This window comes from Amaranthus tricolor, chromosome 1 (genome assembly GCF_026212465.1).
Source record: "Amaranthus tricolor cultivar Red isolate AtriRed21 chromosome 1, ASM2621246v1, whole genome shotgun sequence".
NCBI lineage: Eukaryota > Viridiplantae > Streptophyta > Magnoliopsida > Caryophyllales > Amaranthaceae > Amaranthus > Amaranthus tricolor.
This window is the reverse complement of record NC_080047.1, coordinates 849845-873387: the sequence shown is the minus strand read 5'-3', so window position 1 is coordinate 873387 and position 23543 is coordinate 849845. Positions and strand designations below refer to the sequence as shown.

Below are 23543 nucleotides of genomic sequence, written 5' to 3'. Positions count from 1 at the left end.
TTATAAAGAATAGGAGGGAGTACTAACTTATAATAATTACTAAACTAGGAAACATAACTCATCTATAATACTCTACTATACATTTTATCTATTTTTATTGCTATCTTAAATGATGGTTGAGTTTGGTGGTAGCCTACTTTGATGTAAACTATCTACTTAATTCATCAATTGCTATAATTGAATAAGATAGATTTATTATCCATCCTTTATCTTGACAGTTCATAATCTGGTTTTTGGTCAATTGATCATTTAATCATTTGTATATTTTTATAATTTTTTCAATACACCATGAGAGATGAATTCATGACGGAATAATGGACTTCATTTAGGTTTATAAATTTCTTCTTCATCATATTCAGTATATCCTAATCATAAAAAAGAGTCTAAGTAGCAAAAGATCAAGACTGGGTAAAAAAAGAAGACGACAACTCACATCTTTAAAGAATAATGCAGTCAAAGAGTCTCTTGGCTCAAGAAAGATCTTCAAAGAGCGTGAGAACCTATAACTATCCGAAATAATAACATTTGTCATATTAGATAAGCATGTTTATCATGTTGTTTAACTAGTCTTGAAAGAATTTGAAGATATCTTCACAATAGGCAATCTAGTGTTGGTTTAAATTATAGAAACTACAATCAATATGTTGGAAGCAAACCAATGAAACTCAAAAATCAGTTCATATTATTGTTTATAATCCTTTTTAGGTAAAATTGACCGCATTCCTCTAGTTTTCTCTTTAAAGGAAGAACGGGTATAAATTGTCTTTCATCTTCTCTCACCCATACCCTATTTACAGACAGAATATTAAGTTGATGATGGTGATGACGACTCTTCAACACAAACCCCTTGATAAGTAACAAGTAGCAATCGGAAAGTATCACATGCTCTTTATTATCCTAAATCTATTTACAAGTCACAATTTATGTGTGGATATGATTCTTACCTCTACTATCTACGTTCATTTGTGTTTAAGAACTAAGTGTTATATTACCTTTAACTATAATGAACGACTAAAATAAGCCTACCATTATAGCTTAGATAAACCCTTAAATTAATTATGCACCTTCTTATAAAACAATGAGAAAAACATCATTCTAATTATTCAATTTATTCTCGTTAAAACAAATTTACGACATCTCATTAAGACGATATTGTTATTATGTGACTTTTAGAATTTGACTAAATTGTCTAATTATAACCATTAAAAAATAAAAATCGTCCTATATAATCTTACTACCTACTTTTATTGATTATTACTAAATAATTCAATCTTTGTATATCCTTGAAATTTTAAGTTTTCATGTCAAATCTCGAATCTTGATTCATACTTCCTCCATCTTTAATAGATTGCAAAATTAAAAGTGGACGTAAAAATTAATAGATTGTCACGAGCTACTAAACTGTGTGGATATGATTAAAAGTGAAAAGATAAAATATATGAATAAAAATAAAAAAAAGTGGTTGAGACACACCCTAATTAAAGAGACCAATTACAATAGAAAATGTGACAATCTTTTACTTGATGCCTTGGAAGGATATGAGCACAAATCTGACAGACATAGCTAAAGTACCAGAACAATTATCTGAAATGATGATATTCAGAGGACTCGAAGGGATAATGCTCATTGCTCACGGTCGACATGGGGGTCTAGTTAAGCACTTGCTATGTTGCATTTCCTGACAAACTTCCTTCAAACCAATGGCCTACCCAACTTATCTTTATTTAGAACATGTTTTTGAATTGGACACCATTGTCTATTTTAAGGCACCAAAATATCTCTTATTTTGTCACACAATAATAAATATTTATATACTCCTATGTTTTTGCCCTATCTTTTAGTTTTACTTTTATTAGATTGTTAGCTTGTATCAAGTAGGTAATAGCTTGATTTTTTATTATTTATGTCAACTATATAGAAGGGTAGTTCTCACTTCTCTACCAAACATTTATAAGAACTTTGATCATAATCTTTAACTTTGTTTGTGAATGCTTGTCGCTTAATTCTGGTCCAAACCCATATGAAAGAAGGGTGAGTGATAGAACGATGACAACTATCTCAATAACATTAACTCACATTTCATGATCATGAACCAATAATCATGTCGATTCAATTTTTTGGGATTAAAGTTCTATCATTATTATTGTTAAATTATAGTCCGAAAATTTGAAAAAAATAAGATAATTTAACAACTTTATTCCAAAAATAAGCTCCGTGAAAACTTTATTCCCAAAATAAGCGTCCGTACATCCAAACCTAGGTTTGATTTAAGTCGCTGTTAGTAACAGCGAAAACCAAAAAAAAAAAAAAAAAAAGAAAAGGATTAGTCGCTGTTACTAACAACGACTGAAGTCTTATATTTTTTTCCAGTTTCCTTCTTCCTCATTTCAGTTCACGCCTTTTGTTTTCCCTTTGCCACACTTACGAGTTCTCTTCTTCTTTCCTCCATTAAAATCACATTCAATCCTTCAACTAAACTCATCAAATTCCAGTTTCAACACTTCATTCCGGAAATGACTGCGCCCCACACCACTATGTACGAGTACGGGTCATCTCCTCATCATGCCGACGTTCATCTTGAGGAGGTTGACTTAACGTGCCCGGACTACGGTGTAGGGTCCTCACAGGGTGCCACATCATCAACGTATCAATCACCTCCCCTACCCAAGCGTCATGCGACGGCCTCTTACTATCGTAAGAGGCGTCGTAAACCTTCACAGTTAGACAGGGTACAGGAGGAGGATTAGCATTAGAATACTGTTTGTATATTTTGAACATTTGTACATACTCAATATTTGTAACATTTGTTCTTTTGTGTATAAATTGTAACATATATGTAGATGTATATATTTTTATTGTAGTATCATACGTTTATTATGAATAAAATAATGTTAAGTACTCAGACTTTTCAGCGATGACTCATTCCGCCAAAAATGCAGTATGAATTTAATAAAAAACGAACAGACAATCATATTCAAATAGGGAAAATGCTCTCCAAAATTCAACACAATATCATTCATGTTCAACGAATCCATATCAAATTACGTAGTACATTCGTTAAGTTAAACTACCTTCGCTAACTAAGATTGCTTCTTAAACTTTCTCATAATCCTTTCAGTCTCTTCCTTCCTATGTGCCATATCATCTATTTGTCTCTTTAGATTAAATACCTCATCTTTAAGCTCTTGTTTTTCCTTTTCAAGCCGTATTATTAAGTCTCTCTGCCATTTGGTACCCTCCGGAGCAATCCATCTAAAGTATGTGCATCCTTATCCTTCAACCAAGTAGAAAGGGTAAGCAACAAAATCACGCCCTGGATCGAAGTCGCTCCAATCTGTGTTAATCTCAACTTCATAACCACAATCACAAAGCTCTTCAATACAATGCTCCTTTGACATCTACGAAACACATATAATATAGTAACGTAAGTAAACTTTCAAAAATAATATTAACATTTATAAATTGAGAGTAAGACTAACATAATATCTTATGTTACCTTTAAAAATTGATTCAATACAACAAGATTGATGTAGATTAGATATAATGAAGTAGGGAAATGATGGAGTTATTTATAGAACATCATTACAACGGCTATTTTCAAATTCGTAACGATTATTTTTTTAATTAACAACGGCTAATTTAATTCGTACCCAAAAAAAAATTAAGACAGATGAATCGCTGTTACTAACAACGACTTTAGCCTTTTATTTATTTATTTTTTTTCTTCTTTCGCTGTTACTAACAGCGACTTATACCAAACCAGTGATTTGGATGTACGGACGCTTATTCTGGGAATTAAGTTTTCACGGAGGTTATTTTGAGAAAAAAGTTGTTCAATTGTCTTATTTTATTCAAATTTCTTATAGTCCTTGGTATCTATGTCTTGTTATTGGGCCTTTCATATACTTCTTGTTAATAACAAATCATACTTTTTAGAAAATTTGAAATAGATAAGATTATTTATTAAAAAAAACGCACACAATAAGATACATATAAACTTATTTCCATTTATAAGCGCCAAATTCCCAAACCTGAGGGTAGGGGGCTATTTACACTTACTAACTGCGAACAAGTGTTGTGATCCAAAAAAAACCAAAGGGGCTTTTCGCGGTTAGTATGTGCGAATAGACTGTTGACTTATTTTTAACCAAAAGCCCTGTTCCCACTTACTAGCGGGAAACAGAGGAGACCTGGTCAAACAAGGTTAACCCTCTGTTTACAGTTACTAACTTTTGACCAGATCTCTTTTGTTCGCAGTTGGTAAGTGGGAACAAAGCTTTTGACTTTTTTTGACCAATCTCTCTTTGTTCACAGTTTAGTAACTGCAAACTGAACTGAACTAAACCTAAGCTCTAAAAGTGCAGACGCTTATAAATGGAAATATATTCATCCATGTCTTATTATGTACTTTATTTTTATAAATAATCTTTTCTATTTTACAAGACTATCCTATTATTAACGTCAGATTCAAAATCAAACTATATTGAACAATTGATATGTGGGAGTGAAAGTGATAATTAATACTTATACTGAAATATTTAAGTTAAATCGAAAATAAATGGAGTAAACATACTAAAAAAAGTAAGATTAAATCTGTCATGAATCAAGGATTGAAAAATTATTCGTTAAAATAATTAATTCCGTAACTTACAAAAGCGAACGACGGATCATAAAAGGATTCCAAGGAACCAAGAGATTAAAAGTGGAAAATCTCCTTTGATCTTTAAAAAAGTAACTAATGCTATTAATAACAAAGAAAATACATTATTTGCTTATAAAGTAATCAATACCAACATCTCATTATCCCAATCTGCTCTAGTCAGGAGTTGGATTCGTTTTAGTGGCGCTTATGCCATTGACATTGTTGTCTACGTGATCACTGTTGGATGGCAAAATAGGCGGAAGGAGGCTGGGATGGTGATTGTTGTCGTTGTCGTGATTGCCGTTGTTAATGTGGGGTCGAGTTGAGGGTAAAGGAGTGCGTGAGAGTGAGGTAGATGTGGAAATGGCAGTAGCTAAGGAGATGGGCATAAGACATAGTCCTTTCCCTTGCAAATATTGCATGGCTGAGCCCATGTCTTCCTCCATCAATTTCGCCACTTGATGTTCCGTTACTGTCATGCTGTCGTTTGTTGATGCTGTCGGGTTTCCGTTACTATTCCGTCCTACTCTTCCCTGGATTTAAAGATAGTATAAGAGCACTGGTAAGTATAATAAATTTTTCTCATCCATCTCTCTCTGTACTTTTCCTTTCTACCATATCAAATCTTGTGTAGAAATATTTACTAATTTAATTTGTTCCATCGATGAGAAAACAAATAAATTTCTTCACTACTTTCTCCCTTTTACTTTTTTTACTCTATATCTTCTTTTGACTCTCTTAGTTTATATTTAAAAATTTATTTTAAATGATGCGGCCCTTGTGAGGAAGTCCCAAAAATTTCCACTCACTTAGAGTTTTTTTAAAAACATTTGCATGTTTTTTTGTGGGATTTTAATGAGTAAAAACCTTACAAAAAAGTTCCCACAAACAAAATTTTCACTCAAAAAAAATTCCCACACTAATGGGAGTGGGCTAAGGGAATCTCAAATTAATTATTTTTTCATGAATTTATTTACATATAAAAAAAATTAAATTAATCCAACTTGAGATATCATATTTGAAACTTCTTCGAACACCCAATTTGTTTTAAAAATCTTTTAGATTATTATTAAGTATATATTAATGCATCAATTATGTTTAGGAAGAATGACTTTAAATAATCTAATCTTTTAATGATTTTTCTACAATAATCTCATCTATTGATTAACCATGAATAATCCTAACTTTGAGGGGTAAAACCCAGTAACTGTATGACTTGCTATAGCAAGTTTTATTTTTAAAAAAAAGATAAATTAAAATAAAATATTGAAAAAATATTTAAAAAATAAAAAAATTCTGATTTTGTTTTTGTAAATTTTTAAAAATTTTCACTAGTTTTACTTTATTTTTCATTTTACTTTTTTGCTAAATTACCTACTATAATAGGTGAGATTATTGTAAGAAAATTATAAAAAGATTGGTTTATTCTAGATATTTTTCCTTATGTTTAAAGTATTCATAACTAATATGTTTATGGTTTAAGAGAAAAAACAAGAATAAAACTTCCAAAAGCATGGTGTACCTCGGAGGTCATCTCTGCAACCAGTGGAGCTACAGCAGCTGCACCACGGCCACCACCTAATCTGCTCATGCTTAGTACCTGAACCCGGTCATGATATTGATGTATATGATGAAACAACCAAAATCAGCCAACAAAAACAATGAGGAAACATTTCAATAGGGTATCCTTAGCTTAGAAGTTGAAAATGAAATTAGTACAAAGGAAGTAAAATAGTGCTTCTCCATTCTAATATTTGCTTCATACATACAAAATAAATTTATCAGAGTAAATGAAGTGAAAGTCTCATATATTCGACGTATTAGAAAGTTTAGTATATATCTATATATTAAACATATTTCAGAAAGTTCAGATATAAGATCTCTATAGAACACGTTTCAATAAGTCTAGTTATAATGTGTCTTGAACATATTTCAGTAAGCTTATGGGCCTATTTGGCAAGATTGTTAACTGAAGTTTTTGGATGATTTGACCAGCTGAAAGTATTAGCTGAAAAGCCAGCTGCTAAGGTAGACTATTTAAGTTAGTTGTTATGAAAATATTTGGCAAATATTGTTTGTTGGTTGTTGCTTGTTAAATATTTATTAGAGAAAAAGTATATTAAAAAGCCAAAAACTAATAAAAAAAGATAGCCTTTTTATTTTAGCTTAAAAGTCAAACTTTTCAATTATTTACCAAACATATTTTTTAATTGTTTGACTAACCAAAAAACAAAAAGTCAACTAAAAAGCCAAGAAAAAAACTAATTTCCAAACATCTTTTATAACTACTTTGTTTCTTTGAGATTATCTTTTTAAATTGTTACTGATAACAATTTATCACTATCAGTAACAAACTCAAAAGAATTGAAAAAGTATAATCTAATTCTATAAACTACTTCTACAAACTATGATCTATATAAAACAAGTTTATAGTATATGACTAATATATGAATCGAAAGAATCTATTCCTAATAATGTTAGCTTGACTTTGTGCATAAGCCACCTAAAGTGGTATTGTTTAACTTATCTTTTGGGATTCCATCTCGTTCTTTTCTTGACTAAAAGAATTCCACAAACATAGAGATAATACATAATTTTTGTAACAAGATTGAAATTGGAATATTATATATATACGTCATATGCTCGTTTTTTTTTTACTAGCACTCTTCAACCTGTCCTAATTCCATACTCCGATCACTATCTTAGAGTTTAGGGAATTTAGGAAAAAAGGATAAATATTTTTCTTTTATTTGATAAAAAAAAATTTAATAAAAAATAACGACAGATGAGGAAAATTAATTTTCTTTCAATCATGAGCGAAAATGTAGGTTCACGATGCAAAATGTTAGAATATATAACATATTCTGCGGCCTTAACCAAAAGCTTAGTTGCTGATCGTTGAGAACCCAAAATATGTTATATACTCTTATTCTATCACAAAATATTTTTCGGTCCTAAGTTTTCTATTCTAATTTTCTTGTCAAACCAAACATTTCTTATGATCTTATCATGTAAAATAATTTTGTGAAGTTCGAAATGATATGAATTTAAAGAGGCGATGCTGAGTAATTTCTCATGCTAAACAAGAACTGCAGATGCTGAATAATGACATGTAAAATGAGATCAAACATAAGCAACAAATAATCCAAATATCTCATTATTATGAGAAATAAATAAATAAAAATCTCTTTCAAAGTTAATTTATTTTGTTAAAGAAATTGAATTACTAGTAATAACAAGAAGCCAGTGCACAAGACAATGACAGAAAGGGATGGAGAGAAAGAGAGAACCTTGACTTGAAGCTGTAGAAATTTGACATAGTCGATGATCTCATCAAGCATAGAGGCTTTGTCAGTCTGTCAATTTATAAATTCCAGATATTACCATTTTACTACAATTGCCCATAAAAAAAAAATTAATATTGTGAACTTGTTACTTTGTTTCAATAATAATAATTAAATAAATGTATTAACCCCATCGCATACTTTGGTAGTCACTAATCACTAGCCGATCGATCAGTATGAACAGTCTCTTAATTTTGATTTAATCTCTAAATTACTAAGAACCTTTCTCGCATTCAGAATTGCAGATGCATGGACAAACAAATCATTTTTGATAAAATCACTCTTAATTTTGATTAAATTCGATGATCATGAACCATTTGGTATGGATATGTACAGTTCAACACTTTATTATAGGTCAAAATAATAATAATAATAATAATAATAATAATAATAATAATATGTACTGATACTCTGTGTTCGATGTTATTGTCCCCAAATTCGAATAATAAATATATTCGGTCTTACAATTATACATGGCCATATCCAATGTCTAATGTCCAATCATGTATTACACATAAATTTACTAGTAACCATTAAATTTACACAAGATAAAAAACTTGTAATAAGTTTGGTTGAAATTAATTCGTTTAAATTTTACTTGAAAAAGAATTATTAAGTCAAAATTGATCAATCTAACTCTATAATAAACTAATTGAATTGAACCAAATGTCAGAGCAAAATAATAAATTCAAAATTCATCTTATAACAATCTAAATGTCATCCTCTAATTTTATTTATCATTTTCACTCACATATTTTAACAAATCGAAATGACCATCTAAGGGTGAAGAGAATGCCACCTTGAAACTCCAAAACCTACAAAGTACAAACCCTACAAGTAGTAGATGTACTATTTTAATTTATAAGGCCAAATTAAGAAGGCACACAATAAGACAAATGGAACATCAAGTAGCTAGACAAGGTTCTTCCAACATCATTCCATTTTCCAAACCCTATTAATTGTTTTTAGTCAGATGTGACACTAACAATATTATATGCTCAATAGTCAGAGCTTCCTCATGGGTCATGCAGAAGCACTGCCTCCATATCTAAGCACTTAACATAACCCACCATTTTTAAATTAATTCTACCATCACCACGTCGTGCAAGTCGTGCCTAGGAATTGGACATTGACACTGTCTGCCCCTTTCCAGAAAGGAATATACCACAACTATTAATTAACGATGTATATTTGCCCAATTTTTTTAGTGTTAATGTTAGATTAAATGTTATTTTTCCCTTTTCATAATGCCCATGAATAATTATTCAAATATTTTATAATAGTATTACAACTTAATAATAATTAAGGAAAACAAGAAAGATGAAACGAACCTTGTTAGCATTTGGAACTAACTCCTGTAAATTTTTCATTCTCTCTGCAATTCTCTCCCTACGAAGCTGCAAGGAAAACAATCCAGCTCTTAATTCAACATTTATAAAAGATTAAAATAGACTAAATCCGGTTCCAGTAGTAAATATCCATAAAATAATATTATCTTTAGTTATAATTATAACTTAATTGAAATTATATAATTAAGATGAGATTTTTTTAATAATGTACAATTAAACAGTACATTAAAAACAAGAAAGTATCAACTATTAAAAAAGGTATATATTCATACCAAATGTAAAAATGAACATTTTTCTTAATGTTCCTTTCATCCTTATAAAGTTTTACCACTTTCTATTTAAATTTATCTTATTTACTTTAACTATATTATTTTCTTCTTTTAATTTAACTATCTATTTTTTGTATCTTATATTTGGTTGAAAAAAGAGGCGTAAGATTTAATATCAAAATCTTGTTTGAACAAAAAAATAATATTTGCTCAAACTAAAACATTAGAATATTTTATTCTCTGCTTGTATCTTAGATTAATTTTCAATTAAAGTACAAGTCTAAACAACATTTTTCATTCCATTGTTAAACATATTTGTTCATTATGATCTGTATGTTCAAATTATATTGGAAAAGTTAATAGAGACATAAAGATCCCGTATCGTAAATAAGAATAAAAAATGTAGTAAATATTAAAAATTAGAGAAAGTATTAGAATAGTACCCTTTCGGCGATGCTGTGAGGGTCAGTAGCCTGCCCTCGCCGTGCCCTAACTCTCTGTCGTTGCGGAGCACTACCACCCGCACCACTACTCCCTCCTGTTGAAGCACTCGCGGGAGGAGGAGGAGGCGGTGGCGGCGGCGGCTGTTCATTTAATCCCACCGCCGTCCCTCCATAGTTTTGTCCTACACCGCCGCCCAAACTTCCGCACTACATTTATCCGTTAAAAGATTATAAAATCAAATCAATAACAAATAATCAAATATAAATCGAAAATGAAAATAATATCGTAGATTATAAACAAACGAAATTGAATGTTTAAACCTGAGACGGAAGTGGAGGAGGATGAAAATGAGGCTGAGATTGCGGCTGAGGAAAATCATTATATAGTGCATCAGGAGAAGCTCTGCGAGAAAGAAGAAACTGTTGTTGATGCAACAGCAACATTGATTTAGCAGTTACATCATTCATTTGCTGTTGCTGAAAGTGAAAGGCGGCGGCGGCGGCGGCTGCGGCGGCTTCAGCCTCTTCTTGCGGAGAATCTCCGCCTTTTACAGAAAGATTTGCATTTGAATTATTGTTATTAGTATTAGGGTTTGAAGATGGAGAAGGAAGATCATGGGGATTTGGTGGCCAAGAACAGTTTGGAAAAGTAGAGAGAATTTGTTCAAGAAATTCATCACTTTGTGATTCTTGATATTGTTGCTGGGATTGAGATTGCCCTCCATTCTGCATTTCTTTGTTGTGGAGTTTTTTTTTTTTTTTTTTTCTGTTAGGAAATTTAGCAACTTCTTTATAAGATCAGTTTAAAGAGTTAAAGTATATAAATGTTATAAATAATTCAAATTTAGAATTAGTTTTCTATTAAAAGAAAAAAAAAAGAATGAGAATGACAAAGAAGCTACCGGCCTACCCACGTCTCCCCCTATCTTGCAAAATAAAAGGAGACATGGAAGGGAATAAATAAATGATTAATTGATTATTATTAATATATATTTTTTTATTTCAGCGTAGATTAAAAGAAAAGGAAGATAAAATAAGAATCAAATTTAAAATTTTATTTGAAGACTATAGAATTTGATATTTTACATTATTTTCTCTAACTGATACAAGACTCAATTATATAATTAATTTTTTTTGGATTTAGATTTTCTCATTCGAATTCTAATATTGATATGCTTTTATATTTTCTACATTAATATGACTATACTTTCTTTTTCACATATATTATAAAAATATTAATGGACAGATTACAATTAGAATTAAATTGAGCACAAAGATCACAACTATCAAATATCATTCATGACCAATTAACAATAACCATATTGTTGAAAAATAATTTATTAAACAATATATTAATTAGCACGAAATTCAAACTAATTTTAATATACAAATTATAAAAAGGTGAAATAGATAGTGAGACAAATTTTATTATACATATATTTATCATAAATATTTTTTTCTTTAAACAAGATCAAATACATGAAAATGATTGAATTACAACAAAAAAAACCTCAAATAATTTCTTTACATTTTCATTGATGAATACAGATAAACGAAACTATGACTAATGAAAACGTAATAAAATTCATCATCAGAGTCGAGATAAGTCAAGAATCACATAAACAACCGATATTTTTAGATTTAAAACTCTTATCACTGCCTTCTAGAGTCTTCCTAAGTTGGACCTCATTCAACACCTTCCTAGCCCAATCTCTAAAATAAGATTCATTGTGTCCAATTTGACCACTCTTAAAGAAAGACATACATCGACGATCATCCTCAGAATAGGGACAATCCGCACCATATGGGTCTCGATAAGCACCTTGATGCTGCATTCCTGACCAACTTGCTAGCCAATGGTAGACATATTGGCCTACACCAGCTAGCTTTAGCCAACCCTTTGGAAAGAATTCCATTACACTACTGTTTCTGTCCATAAAGAACATGTTTGTTAATTGTGCACCATGGGGAGATACCAATATATCTGTTGAACTCATCAATTCAACCTGTCATCATTAAAATCAATGCAATTATAATTAGGTCCAACATTATGAACACATAAAAGGGTTGTTTTGCAAAATTGTTGGTTATAGTTGTTGATTGGTTTAACCAGTTAGAAGTATTGTTCGATAAGTCAGCCAACTATTACTCATTGTATTTGACATCAACTTTTCAGCTCATGATTTAATAAATTATTTACTAAACACTTTTTTCGATTGTTTAACTATCAAAAAATTCAAAAACCAAAAACAAAACAAAAATTTAATGACAGAAGCATTTGCCAAACACACTTAAAATGTTAAGTTTAAATTTAGTTTCTTTTACAATATTGGAGTACCTTGATCATTATGGTCCATTTCACATATACATATTATATACTCACTCTTATTCCAATTAAATGTCTCATTTTATATTTTGACATATTCACATCGAATGTCTTATTTCCTTATTCAAAAATCTTTATCCTTACTTAAGCCCTAATGAGATATACTCCTACTAAATTTATACAATTGCTTTTAAATTCTCACTTTTGTCCATACTTTTTTCTTTACTCTCCTCTTCAATGTGGTCCCATATGGACCATCCTCTATTTCTTAAAATTAGTACCAAATTAAATGAGACATTTAACCTTAAATAAGGAGAGTATAAATAATTTTTGCGTTTAGATACGATTCTTAACATTGTATAGGGCTCTAAAAATAAAAGTGCTTTAACTATTTGTTTACATTAATTCATACTAAGTACTAACTACTTTTTAATTTGGTTATGCTATAGAATTCTAAAAAACAATATAATAACAAAATCTCAAAAATTATTATACGTTGACGTTAAATTAAATATGAAAATATAAAAAACACTTTAATGTAATTGCATAAATCTGATGACAAGCTCCCTTCATTTTTTATGGTCCCCCTATTAATTTAGAAGTATTATTTTACATCCAAGTAGTAACAATTATTATTCTTTTGTAACATTAATTATCTATTCATTTGCTTAAGATTAGTATGAGCTACAATATATATAAAAAGACATAGCAAATACAAATTACAGACTGGAATATTTTAGATTATGTCCATAGTATTTTTTATATAGGGGATTAAAATGTCACTATGTAAAGGTAACGAATTCACAACGGAGAAAAAAAAAATTATTAGTCTCTTGAGAGATCATCTTTCTTAATAAGTTTATTTTATTAAATATTAAAGCTTAATGTCTATTTTTATTCTATATTTTTCTTTATTGGTCGATCCTATTAAAAATAGTCTCTCAAAAAAATCGTTCTCCCACAAAAATTTGTGAAATAAAAATATGTAATTTTATCATTAACTAATCTATAATTTTGAGTAATCAGAGTTCCATTTATTTAGACATTTTCAAATGGTTGAAAACTTGAAATGATTATGGGAATATTTTAATAGTATTATTAGTGATTCCTTAATTATTGTTTCGTTCTAACTAAGTTTGACTTAACTTGGTAGGTTTAGTTACTACGTCAAAAAATAAAGGCATTGAAGATAATCTGTCTCTCTCAAATATATATGCCACTATTTTTCTATTAAATGATTTGCGAGCATTCTTTAATTGAATTGGTTTTTGACGTGTATCAGAAATTAATGTGTTATAGTTCAAAGAGTTTTTAATTGAAATTAATGTGTACATGATAAAATATGAATATGTTTTTTTTGTTGTTTAAGTTGTTTTCATTTGTTATTTTGAGTTATTTCACTTGTTTTTTTCTAAACAATCTTTCTATTTATATCACAAATTTTAGATATAATTAACGTTGTTCATCCTTATTTTAACATTCTAACAATGTTTATGGTCCTCATATATTTTTCACTAACTTTATTTTAACTTCTTTATATTGCTTATGATCCCCACATATTTTTCATCAACACTATTTCAATTTTTTAAATAATTATAGTCCCCATAAAATTTTCCACTAACTTGATTCTAATATAGTATTTTTTTAATACTTATAATCTCCACTTTTCTCCATTAAATATATTATTCAATAAAATAATACGTATTTCTCGTATAAAAGATTCTATTTTTCATAATTCTCGTGAACAACACTTATTAGAATAACTTTAAGAAATGTAGAAAGTATATATAATATTTCGATGCTTTAACCATCTGCCGCCTAAGTTTAATTTTTGATTGAGTTGGTTGCTTGTCAACTACTCCCTCTGTTTCATATGTTTATCTCAAAAAGAATTTACAAATTTTAGTATCAAACTTTGATTATAATTTTTCATGGATCTATAGGAAACAATATATTCACGTGGGATCTTGATAGATTCGTCTTAATATATACTTTTAAAATGTTAATTTTGTAGAATTTTTAAAAACTCACAATTAAAAATATTTGACTTTTAGATTTGTATTGAGATTTGCGAAAAACATATTAGAAAAAAAAAATAAAAACAGAGTGAGTAAATAAAAGTATATATAATAAGTATAGAAAGAAGTGAAGTAATTAATTAGGATGGACTAATACGTACCTGTTGACAAAAGGTGAGGTTATTAGAATAAGCAACATGTAATTTGCAATTGTTGAAGTTGTGACATTCAGTTTTAAAGATGTCGATCACAGCAGCATCATCCTTGAAAGATCTTGGTCCAGTCCTCATGAACAAAGTCATACCAATTTGATTAGGGGTGGTAACATCTAAGCTCACATTACAAAACATCCTTGCTTTACATCTAATGAGATCATATGTTTCCATTCTTCTTTGTCTTGACATTCCTCCTTCATTATGTCTCATTACTACTGCCTCTTCAAAGCACACTGCTTGCTCTTCTTCAATCCCTTCAAACCTTTTTGATTCAAAAATTAAGTTAATCAACCTCATCATCATACCCGGTATATCCCGTTTAATAAACTATGATCAGGGTCTGGGGAGGAAAGAAACACGACAACTTATACTCACAAAGAAGAGTAGGGCCAAAGAGTTCAAAAATTAACTTCATTAAGTTATTTTTGCTTATTTATCGGAGTGTTTGACTATTGGTTGTTTGTTGTTGGCTTGTTCAACTAATTAGTAGCAGTGAATTTTTTTATTATAGAATTTATATATTGAAAAGTCAAAAAACAATTAAACCACTAATTATATTAATGTTTTTAGCTTAAATTCAGCTTTTTTGCTAACGTAAATGCTATTTATCAAACATATTTTTATTATTGTTTTAACCAAACAAAAGGCATCAGTGAAAGAAAAAACCAAAATACCATTTGGGAAAGATATCCATTAGATTTAAGTAAAATGAACGAGCCTTAATAAAAAGTCATCGTTACTCTAGAAAAAAGGAATGATGCAAAGTATTACAAAAATTTATATTTAATTCAGATTTTATTATGAGACAACTATAAATTAAGTTAAATAGTCTAATAAAATTATTAAAAACATTCACTTTGGATATTAAAATAGTTATTTTTTTGATTTTTGGACTCTTTGTATAGACCTGTTTCATAATGAGATGGTCTCATACAAGATTTGTTGAAAAACAATAATTGAATGAAAATGTCTTACCATGAGACGAGCCCATACAATTAACAAATTTCTCTAAGTGGTGACTTTAAAATTGTAACTGATCATTTTAAGAATATTAAATGTGATTAAAACTAAAAGTGAGCTAGTTTAGGTCATAATTTGTCACTTTACATCGATAAACATAAATTGAGCCAGGCCCGTTTCATTTGAGAAATTGTGGCAAAAAGTTTATAATAGGAGTGAGTAATAACAATAACATAACAATAATAAAAGGATACATACCCTTCAATATTGATAGGCCCACCAAAAGTAGATTGCAACACCAAACTTAGCCAATGGCCCATTTTAGTTCTAAGCTCACCCCAATGATACAAAATCCATCTAGAAGGCAATTTGCATTCATTCTTCATATGCCATGCTACAAATGGAAAAACAGCTGATAAACCATGCCAAATATTATCATAATTATAATGATTATATGATACAAATGTTAATCCCTTCATTAATGTTGCATTATAAGGTAATGCCTCAAGCCATGCAAGACCATAATAATTCCATGATCCATCATGATTATCATGCCCTTTTATGCATAATATCCTACCCTTTGATTCCTTTGAAGGGAACTTTTGGTATTGTACTTCACCTTCCTCATGAGTATCATACATTGAGCTCATAAACCATGTATGACCTTGAAGGGCGATACTCGAGTACCTTAAGTCCTTCAAAGGGAGGAATGTAACTGAATTTCGAAGCTTTTCAACGATTGATTCTTGATCTAAGTTATGATTGTAATCGGTAACGGTAAGACCATCTCTAATGGACTCGATCGATGGCGGAAATTGAAGAGATGGGATTTGAAACATTAGGAAAATAGTTAAAAAGATTAGCAAGATGAGAATAGAGTGTTTTGGTGAGTAGTTACATGTAATGTTGTTGTGTTTTGATTTAGGATTGTAAGAAGTAGGTATAAAGGGTGGAACATTTGTTGTGTGTATGTGTCTTTCATTTGGTAATTGCGGAGGTTTTTCCATATCTTTTAATCAATATTTGCTTTTACTCAAGCACACCCTTATAAGAATATTCGTTCTGATTCTTCAGAGAAGATGAAGGTTTGATGAAGAAAGGTATAGTTTGCAAAAACTAGGGGAGTGAGTGAAATTAGGAGATGATTTGATGAAATTTGTAATTGCTTTATTTCAAAGGTTAGTACTTAGTGTATAACGTAATATTGGGGAAGTTTCATGTGCTAAACTTTGAGTGAATTCCTGAATTTGGCTTAAGCCTAAAGCAAAAAAGATACTTAAAAATGGTTTAAAAGGTGCTTTAATTTATCAAGATATGGGCCTAATTAACTGTCTTTCTTTGACTTTCATGCATAAGTTTTTGGGTCTAGTGAAGTATGAAATCCACAAAATTGAGTTATTGTTTGACTTTTAAATGATATTTTTAAATAATCAAATAAAACATAATTGAATATCAAAAAAATTAATTGAGAAACGAGTAAAGACGAGCCTTATTATTATTTGACCGTAAAGCAATTGTTAGGCTTCCAAGCATAAAGAAGAGTTACATCCAAGATCCACATATTTTGACGTGATGGTTCTCATTTCTCAATGTTTCATACCCAACTAATAATCAGAAATTTTTATATGAGACTGTCGTAATATGAAATTCTTATTGAATAACTTATTCAACATCAAATCAAATCACAATTTGGGATAAATTTTGGATTGCATGTCACGTGATGGGTTTTTTTTTGGTACTACTTTTAGATCTAACTTTTATATCAAGTGAATATCAAATTGGATGAAGCTCGAGCCTAAATCAGGTCAATGTGATTAGAGTCAAATTCATTATACTTCAAGTTGGGTCTTTCGGGTCAACCTCAACTAGGAGACATGGTTTTTATCCAAATGAATCTCAAACCCGAAGGTGCCAAAATAAAAGTTTAGTAAATGAACTATCAGTTGGTTATGATACTGAGGTTGATGTTCATGTAGCCGACCTCAATCTTTTGCGGTTAAAGCCTGCAATGTTGTTCTATTTCCCCTTTAATCTTTGTCACAACATGAATGATGCGAACGCAAATAATAGTATATTATATATCACATCCCATCAATTACAATACTTCACGAAAATATTCACATAACACATAGAGATGGTCGACATCCAATTTTCCGAGTACAATAGCAATAAAGATTATGTCCTAATAGTTATCCTAAGTTCATATTAAAGCTCTACGGGGGTCATATTACCTTAATCAAACGTTAGGTTACACTTAAGAAAGATCAGAAAGCTGTACAGAGATTAGCCTTTATATTAGAGGAACAATCATGTGAAATAGAAGTGGGTGGGTGGCATAACCTGATTCTCTTTGTATCAGTGATATTCATGCATGAAACTGCAACTGCAAGAGCATCCACTAATCCACTGTCTTCTTCAAACTTGCTTGAACTACTTGTCCACGAGTTATTGTCTGAGTCAGCTGTGCCAGAATCGAGTAATTTGTCATGTTTATTCTCTGATGCAATCCATTTTTGTACAGTCGCATCGCGGGTAAAAGTCAATCTTCTATTTCTGCTCGGTGTTAGCTTACAGGCCAGTGTCGTAAATGGTGGATCAGTGTGTAACAAAATCCATGGGTGTTCTGCGGCAAAACGTTCATTGTTTTAGGTCAACAAGGCATCAATACGAACATTCATATACTAATGCAAAGCCGCAGCCTATAGAAATGATCAAATCAGAAATAAAGTTCATAACATAAATTTTGATCAAAGAATGAGGGACCACGGAGAAGAATGACTCTATGACAAAAGAAAATGCAAAACCACCAATTATAACACTTCTAGTCCGTTTGGTAATTGGTACTAAAAGGTAGGAATGGAAATAATTTGTAGTATAAATTTTCATGATATTTATCATGCCATTCCCATGGTAATAAAAGTTTGATCATAAATAAGTTTTTTTCTTCCCAAATTTTCATTACCAGCTAATCCCACATGTTCAAATGGTAATGCATTGGAATGAATTTTGCGAAGAAAATGAGATTGTTGAAAGAGTATAACCATGACCGTTAAAAATGTCAAAAGATATTCCTACCAAAATTACACTAACTTTTCATTACCATTCCCACCATTTAGCACCGGTTACCAAACGGGCTGTTCAGGTAATTCTAATTGTGAATTTGTCGTCATGCGTGCAAGATAGCTTTACATGATAATCCCTTATACTTGATCAAAAAAAGATTTTCCTTCGTGCCAAACAAACCCTAAACCACCGACGTCCAGATTGAGATGAGGTAATATATCTTATTGGATATGGGATCTCACAATTAAGCCGCTCTAACTTAGATTAATTGACTTGTAGCAACTATGATTGTCAAAATATCATTATTCTAATTCAAAAGAATGATATCCGACAAATTAATAGAGCCTGCCAACGCCAACATTTTCTATCAGCACCATCATCAAAGACATAATCATAATAAATTTCTCCACCGACAACCAAGAATGGCAAATTACAGATTTAAAAACCACAAGTGAAAGAACTTAAGCGTCATCAACAATGTTAAATACTCAATCTTATCTGCACGCCTGCACCCTTACCCAGCCTTTACCCACTTATACCCAATAACCTATTCCAGTGACGAAACTCACATAACTCATTAAAAGCATCATCAGCTTCACATGTTCTTCAGTCAAAGACATTGTACCACTAACAAAGAAACAGGAATAAGAACAAAAATAAAAGCGCAGAAATCAACTGATCCAAAAATAAAGAGGGGGGAAGGATTCTATACTATAAGAAAATTAAAGAAGGGTAATGATGTATGTAGCAATAAGAAATATGTAAAAACATGAAAATCCATAAGCTCTTAATTCATAGCTCTTGGGGCTAGGAACAGCTTTTCCATAAAATGATTATACTATTATACAAGCATCAATGAGGTTTCGCCCATGTAGGAAAGGAGGGATAAGGGCAAAAAGACACATCCTCGAGCTACTGAAGACAATTTTAATTTAGAAAATCATGAGAAGTAAGGTGACGCACACAAGTTAATACGTGGCTCGGTAATGTAGGAATTCATAATTAAGATTGATAGGGGAGGCTCTATCCACAAAAAATATGTTGGTTTCTTTCTTGCCAAATTGCTATAAAAACTACCAATACTCTTCGTCAAGCCAACATCTCATTGTGTCTTTCTTTTCAACAACAAAGTAGACCCTAAACATTCCTAACAAAGCGGATGACAAGTACCAAAAGAAAGCATCCAAGGCACATATGAGTACAGGTAGGGAATCGCATAGGAATATTATACAAAAGGAATTTAGCATCTTTCAAGCATGCAAATCCAAGCTGTTTCCCACTAACAAATTCGATGTACATGTATGCACTTAAAAAGGTCTACCATTAAAATTCCATAAAAGAAAAGGAGTGATTGAGTAATTGACTATCTCTCTAAAGTAAGATCCTAAGATCCTCTAAAAATTCCTTATTTCTAAAAGTTCTCAATTATACTGCGTCAAAAATATTGATGGATTGGCATCTAGAAGCCTTCAAAATAAACTTAATAAATAAGAGAAATGTGGGAAAAAAGTGCAACTTAGTGTTTCATGAATCATGACCATCATCAGTAACACAGCCAATTCTAGATGAATCGATATTGAAAAGGCTTTTGAAAGGTACCCACGTAAAATAAAGCATAAAACAACGCAATATTTTGCCACACAACGGCCAGAGACTAAAACTTACTTAGTACTTCATCAGCTGACAGTCTTGTTGAAACATCTCTTGTTAGCATACGAGCAATTAAATCCTTAGCAGGTTGTGAAACTGATACCCATACACCAGTATCAAAATTAAGATCCACACTCTTGATGGACTCGAAACAAGCTTCCAAAGAGCTTCCTTGAAAGGGTAAAACACCAAGCAAAAGAGCATGAAGAAGCACACCAGCACTCCAAATATCCACTTTTTCTGAATATTCACCAGCCAAGACTTCTGGAGCAACATAAGCCGGAGTTCCAACCACACCAGACAGGCTCTGACCTGTAGGGAAACATCATAATAACAAATCAATATAGTGTTTCTTCTCCTCCATTGTAGGTTAGCACAACCCCCACCCCTTTTACACTCTCCATGTGTGCGTGTGTGCAAACATGTCGGGAAGGAAGAAGAGGAAATGACAGTAAAAGAATAGCATATGCTCCCAATGTCTCATTGAATTTGCTCTATTACACCAAAAAAACTCATTTCGACTTGTGTAATATATCAAATTCAATAGGACAGAGGAAGTACTTATAAGCATACCACATCATCATATCATACAGTGAGCCGACACCTAGACTTTTCATCTCCCCATGCTACAATATACAAGCATGCGACCCCATTCAACTGATCTGCATTTATCATGACACACAAACTACATTCAAGAGCATAAGTCATGCCAACTGAAAGTGATACTAAATGATGATGCAATTTCTGTTCAACATAACAATTCACAACTCTAAAATGGTTAAATTGCATAGAAGAAAGATTTATGAAAGCACACTCCCAAAAATAGCTTTAAAATGAGTTCTCATGCCCACTTACCATTTACAATCCTAACCGCGAGGCCAAAGTCTGCAAGCTTCAATCCCCCAGCGGATGTAAGAAGAATATTCTCTGGCTTTATATCGCGATGAACAACACCCATATCATGGCAGTATTTGATAACCTTAACAAGTTCCCTTAGTATGTTAGCAGCTTGTCGCTCAGGATACCGCCTTTCTCTTGCCATTTGGTCCAGCAACCTTCCCCCAGGACAAAATTCCATCACAAGATAGAACGACGCAGCATCCTCATACACCGCCTTAAGTGTGACAATGCCCACATGTCCAGATAGATGTTGCATAATCTCCACCTCTCGATGCACAGGTTCCTCCCCCTTCGACAAAGTTTTACACGCAAACACCTCTCGACTTGTTTTGCTCCAGCACATTCTCACAGACCCGAATTTCCCTTTCCCAATCGTAGCACCCAAATAGTAATCTTGCTCAATCTTTTTCTTCCTTCCAGTTTTTGTAGCTGCATCTATACAACCTATCTTTCGTTTCAAACCTCTTGTCGGTGAGCCAGAATTTAAGCTACCGCAAGGTGGAGCAGTGACAACACCACTCACTCTACTTTCAGACAGCCTAACACCATCAGTAGCTACGTCTTCCTTGCCCCTTTTTCTTAGCCTTGAATAATCTTCTAAAGATACATGAGACCTATAAATTGCTATTGAGGAAGAGTACTTTCCACCATTCAATAGCACTTCAACACCCTTCCTTTTCTTACTCAAGGACTTCATCTAAACTCTTAATACTAAGAACATTGATCAACCCACATTGTTAAAAAAATCAATACCCTAATTAATCATCAATTCTACTACTGTTCTTGCAACAACACTAAATTAGCAAATTAGAATGAAATCCAATACCCACTAATTTTCTTTCAATTAGACCAATCCTACAACTAATTACTGATTAATACTTGATAGACATAATCTTTCCCCAAAAAAAAAAGATAATATCTCAGCACAAAATCCTACTTTTTTACTCTCAATAAGGAAGCAAGTACCCAACACAGATCCAGAGCCAATGCATCAAATTCTGAAGAAAACCCACGATTTTTGGTGTCCAAATCAATACAAAATCAACAAAAATACCCATAAAAAATATCAAAACAATATAAAAAAAAGAACAGAGTTTAACAATACCTTCAAAAAAGAATGGCCTCTTAACTTTCTTTATTATACCCATTTGGGATCAGCAAGCGGAAAACTTGTTCCGCAAAACCTAAATAAGAGGAACAAAAACAAACCCATAAAAGAAAAAAAAATGAGATCTTTAGATCAAAAACATTAGTCAAAAAAGGTCAATTAAAATTGAGAAAAAAAAGGGTGAAAATATACCTCGTTGATAGAGGAGTGTGAAGAAAGGGAAGTGATTGATAAAGCTAATAGAGAAAATAAACGACAGGAAATGAAAGATGGAAACTTAAAGAAAAAGGGTAGAAACAGACACGAAAGAAAGAGGGAAAGAATGAAAATTGAGATTGGGTAAAATAATTGAGGTGAGAATTGAGATAGTGAAGTGAGAGTTGGACTGTGGAACTGCAAGGAACCCGTGGAACAGCAAATACTCACTTTGTGTGCCTCTAAAATTTCTAAACTAGGGTATATTAGTGAATTTATTAGTTATTTTTGTGACAGAAGTTTTATTTTCTCTTTAATTTATATTAGTTGGGCTATTTAGTCGTATATTTAATAAGTCTCTTAAAAAGACCGTCTCTTACGATAATTTGTGTAAATTTAAAGGGATAATGGGTACAAAAACGCTATCCTTATCAACATTTTTCCTAGAAGTTTATTTTTTCAAATAGTTTGGGGTGTACTCATTTACCCAAATACTTTAAAAAATAAGCTTAAAAAGAAAGTTCAAATTACTTGTATATTCATTGTCACTTTTTTTACTCTATGAGTCAAAAAATTCTCACATATTTAAGTCTTAAAGTGTAAACACAAAGGGATGGAGAGTGAAAGTTGAATCAACTAGGACGGTTATGGATTTAGGATCTTATTGAAGCTTTTGGGTCCTATTTTATTAAGTTTCAATGCTTTCGAATCTGAGTTTGAATATAAGAGTCTGATAGAATCGAATTATAGGTACTTTAGCCCCACTGTAACCAGACTTATATTTTTCCTAGGCATGATCCTATAACCTAACTCATAATCAATTTTTAGAATTATTTTGTACTATATTTGACTTATGGACTCACACAAACTTAACAGTTATTCTTGTGAGAAACCGTCTCTAAGTAAAACAATCTCAAAACAAAAACTCATTATTTTATTAATCAATTGAACTATTAACTCATATATAGGACAGATATCACCGTAAGACCGCCTCATACAACAATTAGTAAAACTTAATTACACCTAAAATATAAAAATGGAAAAAAAAATATGTATATTTA

General features: G+C 31.2%; 3 protein-coding genes across 3 annotated transcripts; all 3 read right to left on the bottom strand.

The window, feature by feature from the left end:
* Nucleotides 1–4594: 4594 nt before the first annotated feature.
* Nucleotides 4595–10964, bottom strand: LOC130797212 (bHLH transcription factor RHL1-like). Its single transcript, XM_057659712.1, has 6 exons — nt 10369–10964; nt 10048–10254; nt 9318–9383; nt 7933–7998; nt 6165–6242; nt 4595–5175 (listed from the first exon to the last, which is right to left on the bottom strand). The coding sequence occupies exons 1-6, from the start codon at nt 10777–10779 to the stop codon at nt 4816–4818; spliced, it is 1188 nt and encodes a 395-aa protein (XP_057515695.1). The 5' UTR covers nt 10780–10964; the 3' UTR covers nt 4595–4815.
* Nucleotides 10965–11486: 522 nt separating this feature from the next.
* On the bottom strand, nt 11487–17479 carry LOC130797197 (uncharacterized). The gene is made up of 3 exons (XM_057659694.1): nt 15825–17479; nt 14553–14868; nt 11487–12053 (listed from the first exon to the last, which is right to left on the bottom strand). The coding sequence occupies exons 1-3, from the start codon at nt 16571–16573 to the stop codon at nt 11655–11657; spliced, it is 1464 nt and encodes a 487-aa protein (XP_057515677.1). The 5' UTR covers nt 16574–17479; the 3' UTR covers nt 11487–11654.
* A 136-nt stretch (nt 17480–17615) lies between these two features.
* Nucleotides 17616–22709, bottom strand: LOC130797204 (serine/threonine-protein kinase PEPKR2-like). The gene is made up of 5 exons (XM_057659702.1): nt 22480–22709; nt 22285–22363; nt 21135–22177; nt 20295–20591; nt 17616–18189 (listed from the first exon to the last, which is right to left on the bottom strand). Exons 3-5 carry the CDS (start codon nt 21874–21876, stop codon nt 17831–17833), a joined length of 1398 nt encoding a protein of 465 aa, XP_057515685.1. The 5' UTR covers nt 21877–22177; nt 22285–22363; nt 22480–22709; the 3' UTR covers nt 17616–17830.
* Between the last annotated feature and the right edge of the window lie 834 nt (nt 22710–23543).

What these genes read in the sequence shown, in the direction of transcription:
- LOC130797197 (XM_057659694.1), bottom strand. Translation starts at nt 16,573, where the DNA reads ATGGAAAAACCTCCGCAATTACCAAATGAAAGACACATACACACAACA. An exon ending in GGGCCTATCAATATTGAAGG is followed by an intron (nt 14,869 to 15,824) that starts GTATGTATCCTT and finishes TGAATCAAAAAG; the next exon opens with GTTTGAAGGGATTGAAGAAG. An exon ending in ACCTCACCTTTTGTCAACAG is followed by an intron (nt 12,054 to 14,552) that starts GTACGTATTAGT and finishes TAATGATGACAG; the next exon opens with GTTGAATTGATGAGTTCAAC.
- LOC130797212 (XM_057659712.1), bottom strand. Translation starts at nt 10,779, where the DNA reads ATGCAGAATGGAGGGCAATCTCAATCCCAGCAACAATATCAAGAATCA. An exon ending in CTCCTCCACTTCCGTCTCAG is followed by an intron (nt 10,255 to 10,368) that starts GTTTAAACATTC and finishes GGATAAATGTAG; the next exon opens with TGCGGAAGTTTGGGCGGCGG. An exon ending in CTCACAGCATCGCCGAAAGG is followed by an intron (nt 9,384 to 10,047) that starts GTACTATTCTAA and finishes TTTTCCTTGCAG; the next exon opens with CTTCGTAGGGAGAGAATTGC.
- LOC130797204 (XM_057659702.1), bottom strand. Translation starts at nt 21,876, where the DNA reads ATGAAGTCCTTGAGTAAGAAAAGGAAGGGTGTTGAAGTGCTATTGAAT. An exon ending in CGCGGTTAGGATTGTAAATG is followed by an intron (nt 20,592 to 21,134) that starts GTAAGTGGGCAT and finishes GTTTCCCTACAG; the next exon opens with GTCAGAGCCTGTCTGGTGTG. An exon ending in GTCAGCTGATGAAGTACTAA is followed by an intron (nt 18,190 to 20,294) that starts GTAAGTTTTAGT and finishes GTTTTGCCGCAG; the next exon opens with AACACCCATGGATTTTGTTA.